We start from the raw sequence: 10,462 nt of genomic DNA on the forward strand, positions 1-10,462 counted from the left end.
TTCAAGTAGATATTATTTTTCTATTAAATACATCATAAAAAAACATACTTCTTTCTATACAAGCTCGATGAGAGAAAGTCTTCATATTCCCTTTTGGTCCCAATTACAGAAGGAAAGTGTTCAGACAATGGTGAAGTAGGCTTGCTGTTTATTTGAAACAGCTGTGATAGAGATCTTATGGTGGATGTACGATGTATCTAATAGTCTTGGTGCCGCTTGAGTTGCCTTTTTTTCCCAAAGCTTTATTGCTTTTTGCTAGACTTTATAATAACATATGGTTGTATGCAAAATTCTTATAGATATCAGAACATAATTTATTTATTTTAGAAAGGGGGAACTCCACCTCAAATAGGGGTTCTACATGTTCTAGACGTGGATCCACCTTGTAGCTCGGTACTGGAGTGGGAGATTTCCCTTGAGATCTACAACATTGTAGCTCGTTACTTTGTCATTTGAAGCCATCTTAGTTACAAACATGAACATTGTGTTGATTATTTTGTACAAGATCGCTTTAAATGAAAACATAATAAGCTACAAATTTATAGACCTCATCTATCTATAATCTATTTCTTTTATCTCCATCCAAGGTCATATGAAGAAGTTATAATTTTTCACGTTCCCTAGCCCAATATATATTAAAAAAACCATAATATTTTAAATGAACATGGATAGAGAAAAACTACATAAAAGATATAGACTTCAGACTGATCTACATGTTTGTACACATATATGAACATGGCTACAAAGTTGTAAACTCTGATGAGCTCTGTAATTTTTATATAAATCTTAATCTTCATTAAAGCTCATACAGAGAAGTTATTAATGTATTGCACTTGAAAGGGATACTTTTCCATTTTAAATGGTAAAATTAAATCTTTCCCTTTGAAATGGTGAAATCTTAATTTCTCCTTTTTTCAGTTGGCAAGAGGTGTACATATTTGTATGCCTTTTTTATTTGAGCAAATTTTTCAAAAACAATTTTAAATGAAAATGATAGGAAAACACGCTCACACAGAGCAGCCCACCTATAAAACACTACGTTGGGATTAGGCCTGTGCAAGGGATCGCGCTACAGTTTGAGGTCCACAACCACAAGCTTTGCCTATTGTCTCGAGGCCCAAAGGACACAACACGAGTGGATAAGAAGTTCAGAGACGGTGGAAACTCTGAATCTCTCTGACCAGTGCCTCTCCCGATCAGATAATAGTAACAGCAACAATCGTGCGTATTGCACAACCGATTGTTAGAAACATAAAAACACACACGATATACATATACTCCATTATAAGATGTTTTAACTTTTCTAGATATATAAGTTTTACTATGCACTTAACTGTACACTATATATAGCAATATATTTAGAAAAAACAAAACGTCTTATAACTTAGAACTGAGAGTTCTTTTTCAAATTGCAGTCTGCAGTTCGCCAATCCACAACTTCCCAGATCCAATAGCAAGAGCAAATAAAACTAGTATTGTTAAGTGCGAGCAATTCTTCAAAGGTTGATGTCTAATGAACATTTGATTTCCAGCAGTTACATAATTTACACACACGCACACACACTGAGCCCTGCTTTCATCCATCACAGGCTCCCTCGCTCCCACCTACGTGTATCGGTTTCACTGCCCATATACACAAAAGAGTAACAACAACGGCATCACTCTTAAGAACGACGAGTGATTCTTCCGCTGAAATAAATGGAAACTGGTGCCTTCTCTTCAACCAAATGCATCAACTTCAGCAGTCATATATACAACCACAGCGACTATAGTTCGCTTAGCTCATTGTGCATCCCGTTTTGCAGTTGGGGGTCGGTCTATCAGCGATCACGTTAAGAGAAACAAAGCAAAGAATGGCCCTATGGCTTTCCCGGTGGCTCTTGATGTTTTGAGCTGCTCCGGGCCAGCAGTTGCTCCCTTATCTCTTTGAAGGACTGGAGCTCCTCAAGCGCATCAGATGTCCTGCGGGACGTAACTGAGCTTGCTGAGGCTACTTCGCTAGACTCAGCCCTTGATGTTTGTGATGAATTGCTAGGATTTCGCAGCGGACAGGCGTTTCTCAGCAGGTTGACTAGAGAACCGACTTGTGCGTCTTGAGATTTATGGGATGATGAACCAACCTGATCACCTGTTTCCTTCCCATCAGCGCTCCTGTATAATCCACAAAGAAGAAATTAGACTCCTAATAAATTCAAGAGTGGAGTAGTAGCGATATGAGGTGGTCCATGAACAAAGCAAATTTGTCAATTGATTATGTGTATTGCTGTTGTAGGGAGCTGTCAAGAGGCCAAAAGAGACTGCCTGATGCTATGAAATCCACTCAGTAACATCTTGCTAAGAATAAATATAAACCACAGCCTATTGAGCAAGGAATGTTGCCTGCACACCAAATAGTACTCACTTGCAAAATTTGCCACTACATTGTCACAGATCAAGATCACTAGCAATAACATAAGTGAATTTTCTTTTAAAAAATATATAACTCAATTAATCGTTAAAATGGACTTAATAGCGACATACATGGAATGTGGCATATGGATGAAGTTAAATGTTTTCTCACAGTTAGCCGAAAAAGATAAAAGTACAAAACAATAAGGCCACTTCACTAGAACACAATGAAGAACTTGCTCGCAGATGAAATTCACCAAACACAATGCCTTCCACTCTAATATAGAATAACAAACTTGTAAAATGAAGACAGTTACAGCTTTTTTTCATCTTTGCTTATAATGTATAACTGCTTACATTTGTACTTCAGAGTTACTGCTGCATGCAGGCCCTAAGGGCTGTTCACTACAGACAGTTTACATGGATTACTACCCACAGTTCTTTAACGATGGGTGATAAGCCTCCTTATCTATTCATCAATTATAGGTTATTAGCCGAGAGAATCAGTTGCCAGTGCTAATATTAGATTGGATATCAATTGAAGATATGATTAGACATGATTTTCACTTAAAGATAAGATTATATCTGGTTTCTTAGGGGGAGTGAAGCTCTATAAAAGGGTTGCTAGCATATCAACATTCACCAAGCAATAAGAAATCCAATCTGTCTGATGTCTCCCTTTTCCTACATGCCCTTGTGGTAAGACTGGTCACAACACTTGGGCTCAGGGCCATCTAGGATTGGTTCCTCACAAATACAGCAATCAAAGAAATGCTTCCAGCAGCAGACTCAAAGTCTCAAATTAATTGCCATCTGATTGTTCTAAACTAATTTCCCAACACACTATTTTGTACAATAAAATGAAAATAAAAATAACTTCACTTAATCAAATACTGTAGGCAGTTTTCTCATGCCAAGGTTTTAAATCCTCATAGTAACATCAATCTCATTAATGTGCAGAATTTTGACAAGATCAATCATGTGGCTACAGGAAAGAGCTGAAAGCTTACATATGCCGATAATATAGCTCTAACATTCCTTAACAGCTAGATACACAAACCAACAAACAATTTGCTAATGGAAATGTGCTCTACCTTTTAGTTTCTACAGACAAAGAATAATCCATGAAATCAAGATCTCCAATGCACTCATGCGCTACCACATGACAGTAGTCGGTCAGATCTCCAATGCACTCATACACTACCACATGATACTGACAGTAGTCAGTCTATCTATATGAAGGGAAGTTATCCCTGCGCTACTGCCTACTTGGCATATTCAAAAGGTATCAAATTTAACTCTGAGATGCACATTCTCTAGTCAGAACCAGATAAAGCCAATAGGGTTGAATATTGTGAAACTCACACACCAAAAATGACCTTAAAGGATATCATTTTAAACATACCGAGGCTGGGAGACTGGAGTGTCAACATCATCAACGTCAAAATGGTAATCCACATCATCCAGATCATCTTGCCGTGGTGAATCACATGAGGAGAGTGCAGAGAATCTGCCAGATTCATCTTTATTGTCCTTGCCCTGCATATCCACCAAACAGTGTCAATTGAGGGAAACAGATCAACTTAATTATTCTCAAACTGTTAGAGTGCCCTTTCAGTTGATAATTAAGATTCATAGACTGCAAAGAGTAAAATCACAACGTCATTAAACATTTCTTCATAGTTCAACTTATATATTATTACAATATGCATTTTTACAAGCATCAAGGATGATTGGACCTGTACAAAATCAAAATCAGTATTGTCGCAGCATGTAAAAAAAGAGCTAAATTGAACATCTTATAGATTATTGGTTCAGCACGAGACTAGATGTCATGGTATACGCCAAGAAAACTTCCATCAAACATGGTAATGAGCGAAGTTTGGTACAAGTAACTTAGCAAGGAACTTGGAGCCGAAGTTTTTAGGTTCAAAGTTCAACTTGTTTGCATTTTAATCGGTTCTGTACATACATGAAACCATGATACTTGGGACTCTGAATAATTTTTTTTATTATTTTGTAAGTATCTGCTCCACCTTGCTCTAAAAATAAACTGGTGCGATGAGCCTGTCAAATATGATACTGCTAAAATAAATTGAACAAACGAAGATTAGCTATTCCATTACTAACTCAGACCCAATACATATATACAGATCATTCTAATTGATCAGGACATCAGGTATCCTACTGTCCAAACTCTACTGGTCAAAAAGATCCAATCTTTCACTCTGAAGAATTGAAATTCACACACAAGTACGACAGTTGAACATATTAAGTAGAGTCATGAATCACCTTATGTCTGGGTGACGAGGTTGCATATGGATCAGCTATCCGAAGTTCCTCCATCCTCCCAATCAACCGGCCACTCTCAGATGGAGACTCTAGAGCACCTGCTGCCCCCATGTCTCCCCTTCTCGGCGAAGGAGGTGGCAGCATATTCTGGCGGTGTGCGGGGCTCCTCCTCTCGCTCACCTGTGGTATGGGCATTGGTGCAGACTCCCACCTCATGAGACGGGGTGGAAAGTGGGGAGGCGACGGCGTCGGTGACGCGTAAAACACTGGAGGCGGCGAGAACCTGGCCTGGTGTGCCGGCGTGTGCGGCCAGAAAGCAGGCGAAGCCCAGCTGTGTGGGCGCTGCTGCTGATAGGACGGCGGGAAGCCGGAGCCCGTGGCTTCTGTAAGGGAGGCCGGGAAGGCTCGCATGGGCTCAGCGGCTGGGCTGCCGATGTAGTCTGGGATTATCACGGAGGGCGAAAGGGAGGTGATCTCGAGGTTGAAGGCGGCAAGGCTGGGGAGGTACTGGACGGAAACGACGAGGCGACCGAGCTGGGTTTCGACGGGAACAAAGCGTTGGGAACGCATGGCGGCCTCCTGGGGGCGCGAGAAGGGCTCAGCGAAGGTGTCAACGCGATGGCCCATCTCGTAGTTGTAGGAGGGGTTGGCGCAGAGGAGGCGGAAGATGCGGTACGCCGGGAGGACGCGGAGGGCGGCGTAGACGGACCTGAGCAGCGTGAAGCAGTGCTTGTACGCCCGGTTCACGGCAACCTCCTCGCCGCCCGCGGCGTCCGGCCAGGGCTCGCACGCCACAGTCCACCTCTCCACCACCTCCCCTCGGGCTCCCACACCACCGGCGGGGCACAGGAGGACGTCCACCACCAGCGGCTCCCCGGGGGCCAGCTCGTCCAGGCGGTCGGCCGCCTCGGGCGGCGGCGGCGGGTCATGGAGCGGGAGATGGAACCACCTGTCCCTCCGCCTGAACGACGCCGCGGCGGCGGCGAGCGGGCGCGGCGTGCGCACGGCGAGGACGGCGTGGAGCACCTTGAGGTGGAACTGCTCCACCATCAGCTCCGCGCCCGCGCGCACGCCCCCACCGGAGTCGGACATCCCGGACATTGCCGGCGACGCCGAACGCAAACCGCCCCAGCACCTGCCGACCCCTCCTCGTCGTCGCTCAAGCTCTGGTCCAAGCTGCTGCCGCGCGGCATGGCTGGCGCTCGCGGCAGTAAGACTGCATAAATCCGATCCGCTGGCGATCGGAATCGGAGGCCTAGTTGGGTGCGTGGGATCGTAGCGATCGATAGATCTGTGCGCTGATGGGGAGGGAGAGGGGAGGTTGAAAGAGTTGGGGATTTGGGTGTGGAGATGCAGAGGGAGAGGGGGTGTTTATCTGCAGGGAGGATTAAGGATCGCTGGCTGTGCTCCGGGTTTGGGTTAATACGTCGCTGTTGGTGTCGTCATGATGGATATATTATGGCGGTGAAGACGAACCCAAAGTGATTTTATGCGCTGGTAAACGTGGCATTCAAACTTCTAAGCTGTCAATCATCTACATTAACTTTTTTTTGATAGCAGATGGTTAGTGTTAGGGTTTTTTCTGGCTTAAGTATGGTGGGTCTTTCGATTCCTGGGGTATAGATGACCGTGTGAACTAATTTCTGCTTTCATTAGTTTTATTAATTTTTTTTCTCCCTTTCATGGACCGGATACGGAATCCTAAAGAGAAACATAAGTTGTTTAATTTGTTTTCTTTATGTAAAGAACACGATTCTTCTTACATATGAATGAATTTACTTCTGCTCTTATTAAATATTTATCATATACTTTCTCCATTCCAAATTATAAATCCTTATGATCTTTTTTAAATATATTACTTTTGATATTTATCTGAACATAATGTATCTAGTTGCGTAGCGAAATCAATATACCTAGAAAAACTAAAACGATTTATAATTTAGAATGAAACAAATACAAAGTTAGATACCTTTTTGCTTTGATCATTAATAACTAAAAATTGTATAGGTGAACCATATTAGCATAGTTGTATATCATGAAAATATATTTTTGTGATACATAATTCTTTCTACTTAAAATAACTGATATTATATAGTTTTTCTATAAAAAACAATATTTCATATAGAGAGACGGGAGGAGATAGGGAGAGGAAGAAAGAGGGACAAAGAAAAACAAGTTTAATAGAAAACACAACAACACGAACATACCCAGCATGTGCAAAGAGGCTGGGTGGTGTCCTAGGCACTCATGGTTTAGGTGGGCGATCATCACCATGAAGGATCGAATGCCCAACATGACTGAATTGGACTCTAAAAAATTAATGGCAGTAATCTTAAACTATGCAAAAACAAGCTAATGATTTCTTATATAGCAAACGCAACCAGCCATGTACTTAGTAGAGGATTACAGTAAGAGTAAGGTACATAATTTTGCAAATATGAAACCTACGTTAAGCACACCAACAATTTCATCCTAGTTGTCAACAAAGAAACTTGCAATCAACAAAAGTAGAGCAAGTAAAGAGTAAGAAAGACATAATATTTTTTTAGAGTAAAGTCCACTAGTAGTCTTGTACTTATTCGTCTGTACCATTCTGATTCCTAAACTCGTAAATCGACAATTTAGGTTCTCAAACTTGTTCATCTGCGTCATCTCAATCCCTAAACTCGTAAATTGCTTGGTTAGGTCCTCAAACTTGTTCGACTGTATCATCTAGGTCTCTAAATAATTGTAAATCATCTATTTAGGTCCACAAACTTGTTCATTTGTGTCATCCCGATCCCTAAATGTTGTAAATACTATAAACTTATAAATTTTCAATATATATTTATAGAATTGTCCAAAAATTATTTGATTTTGTTGGACTCCTAGCAACTTCAAATTTAATTTGGAGTAAAAGAAAACAGCATGTACTTTCTCTTTACTCTATAGTTAAATGACTAAATAGTTACGTATACTTTTATAATCCTAAAAATGTATATGCACATTTAGTTATTAAACTATAGAGTTAAAAATAGAAAATATATGGTAATTTCTTTTATTCTAATTTAAAGTACATGTTACGAGGAGCCTAAGAAAATTAGATTTATACTTTTTGATAGTTCTATAAATATATATTGAATTTATAAGTTTACAATATTTAGGGACCGGTACGATACAATTGAATAAGTTTGAGGATCTAAACGGGCGATTTGCATATTTAGGGATCTAGATGATATAGTCGAATAAGTTTGAGGACGTAAGCGAGCAATTTCCATGTCTAGGGACCTGGATGACATATATGAACAAGTTTGAGGACCTAAATGGTCGAGTTACGAGTTTAAAGACCAAGATGACACAGCTGAATATTTAGCTCGAGGACCGCTAGTGCACTTTACTCTTTTTTATGTGGTCTCAAGTTGTTGCCACACCCCTTAATTCATGCTAGAGCATCCAAGACTCGGTTAAAAACCTATCCACCACATACATGTTTGCCACTTCAACATGGTGGGTTTGAAGACCATATACACCTGTCGGAGCTTCCTCATCATAACTCCCTTGAGGAAGATCACCAAGTCCTCCACAATGGTGTCTAGGTGATGTCAGTCACCAAGTGCAACAAGTTTTCAGCTTGAAAAACAGACAAGAACATGATATCACTCAAGGCGAACACTCATTTGTCACCTGTTAGCTTGGGTGGCTACCCATTTGTTTCACTACTCTCTCAATAAGTGTTAGTAGCAATGGTGTGCAAGAGCGTCTCTAAATTAGCTAGGGGTACCACTTATAGACAAGATGAAGAGGTTGTAGCCATTGTAGTAAACAAAAACTATAAAAGACTAGTGGTGTTGTGCTCCACTGGCCAAGCCAAAATCATATAATGGTGTTGTGCTCACCATATGATACACCGGTGAGTAACGACCTCATTGGATCATATGGTGTACCATAGAGACTTAGCCAACTTATCACTAACTCAATCAAGCTTGACCAAGCAGATGATCTGCTCGAGGTCACACAAACAACGCCGGATCATATGGTAAACTCTAATAACCCTACCAACAAGTCACTCAGTCAAGTTGATGCCTTGTCGGATGACCCATTGTGAGTCACATAGTATTACCGAATCATATGACACACATAAATGGGTTGATCAATGAGTCAATAAGTCAAGTTGTGCCTCACTAGATGATCCACTAGGGTCACACAATCCCAGCTGAATCATATGGTGACCACTTGATCACTTGGGCAAAGTCACTTCTGACTGGAAAATGGTACCATCAGACGATCCAGCGGGGATCAACCCCATCGTCCAGTGCACACTGCAATGCTGATTTTACCTTTTTCAAGTTTGATTGATCGTTCCAACTTCTTTGAGATTCTTGACTTGAAACCACTTGGCCACTTACTATCATCATCTCGAGTGAGAATTAGCTTCCTATGCATCCACATCCCCTTGCTTTGACTCCCTCAAGATGAATGCCTTGTAATTGTAACCCCCTCATAGTATGGCCAAAGGAAAAAATACACACTATAGCAAATGTCTGCATGCACAGATCCTACATTCTCACTATAGTGTCCTAAGTCTTCACAAATATCCTTTGCGCCATACACCAAAATTCAAATCAAGTCATCGGGGTGAAGTCATTTGTGTCCATTCAAATTATGACTAACTCAAATATGATTACTACTACAAAAACACAAATTAGTCGTAACACTTGTGTTCATCAACCACTGAAACCCTAAAATCAATCTTTGATCTCGGCTTTGGCACTAGCTAGATAACTTAAGAGTAGGAATAGTTGGCCACTCATATTCTCATAGGATATTGTAAGAGGTTGGGGTGGCATGATCCACCTTTAAACGATTGGATATGAGGTAAAGGCGGGTGGATCCGAGTCGGTGATAACGCGAGGCGAGGTGAGGCAAAACAGATCTAAGTCACGGTGGGCATGGGGCTTTATTTTATTGAACCCCATGTAGCAAGAGAACAACCACAATAGAGGACAAAGCATTGGAGCCTTTGATGACGAGGAACATAGCGGCAACAATGAAAATGACAATAGTGGCCAAGTTAAGTCCATAGAAAATAGCGACAGAGGTGGAAAAGCCCTTATGGGTGAAGTAAACATAAAACTTCTATTAAACTAGGGGAAGCGATGTACCTCATCCCTTTTGTTGCCTGCAACTCAAAGAGGAGAGGAGGGAGGAGACAACATAATCAAGGAAACAAGGGTTTAGCTACAAGGAGAGCTTGGGGCTAGAAGACTAGTTCTTGCCTTTAATTAATGAGCTGTATATTTTTTGGGAGAATTTTGCTTTTTGTTTATCCAATTATTGTGTGAGCTTATTTTTAGCCACATAGCTCTAAAATCATAATATTTGACTATGAAACTATCCATAATGGACAAATTTGGATATTTAGTTGGTTTTAAGGTGGTTTTATATTTACAATAAAATCATTTATATTTTAAAATTACATAATAAATTCATTATAATTAGAAAAATAGAAAATATGAGCTAAATACTTAGTTTTTTTATAACATAATATTTCTATCCATACTCTATTTAGAGCTATTTGCATTTTATTTGTCCCTATTCCTAGCTAGTGTTTTATAGCTTGTAGTCATTATCTTTATTTAAAATGTCATTTTGTCCTATGTTGTACCACAAGATTGACCAAGAAAATCCACAGCAAGCTCCTAGGTGCCATGCTCCACCACATATAAATCGAATTTAGACATTAGAACTATTATGACATCATTAGTCTTTGGAGATGTTCATAGGGGATAAGTCAAATGTGCAT

At 40.6% G+C, this 10,462-nt stretch overlaps 1 protein-coding gene across 1 annotated transcript; it reads right to left on the bottom strand.

Moving 5' to 3' along the window:
* Positions 1,452-6,105, bottom strand: LOC8055918 (autophagy-related protein 13a). Its single transcript, XM_002448197.2, has 3 exons — positions 4,681-6,105; positions 3,794-3,927; positions 1,452-2,151 (listed from the first exon to the last, which is right to left on the bottom strand). Exons 1-3 carry the CDS (start codon positions 5,779-5,781, stop codon positions 1,860-1,862), a joined length of 1,527 nt encoding a protein of 508 aa, XP_002448242.1. The 5' UTR covers positions 5,782-6,105; the 3' UTR covers positions 1,452-1,859.

The sequence above is a fragment of the Sorghum bicolor genome, chromosome 6 (genome assembly GCF_000003195.3).
Source record: "Sorghum bicolor cultivar BTx623 chromosome 6, Sorghum_bicolor_NCBIv3, whole genome shotgun sequence".
NCBI lineage: Eukaryota > Viridiplantae > Streptophyta > Magnoliopsida > Poales > Poaceae > Sorghum > Sorghum bicolor.

Excerpts from the sequence above, each read along its gene's own strand:
- LOC8055918 (XM_002448197.2), bottom strand. The coding sequence starts at position 5,781 with ATGTCCGGGATGTCCGACTCCGGTGGGGGCGTGCGCGCGGGCGCGGAG. Across the intron at positions 3,928-4,680 it reads CCTCGTCACCCAGACATAAG|GGCAAGGACAATAAAGATGA; the intron begins GTGATTCATGAC and ends GTGGATATGCAG. Across the intron at positions 2,152-3,793 it reads ACTCCAGTCTCCCAGCCTCG|GAGCGCTGATGGGAAGGAAA; the intron begins GTATGTTTAAAA and ends TGGATTATACAG.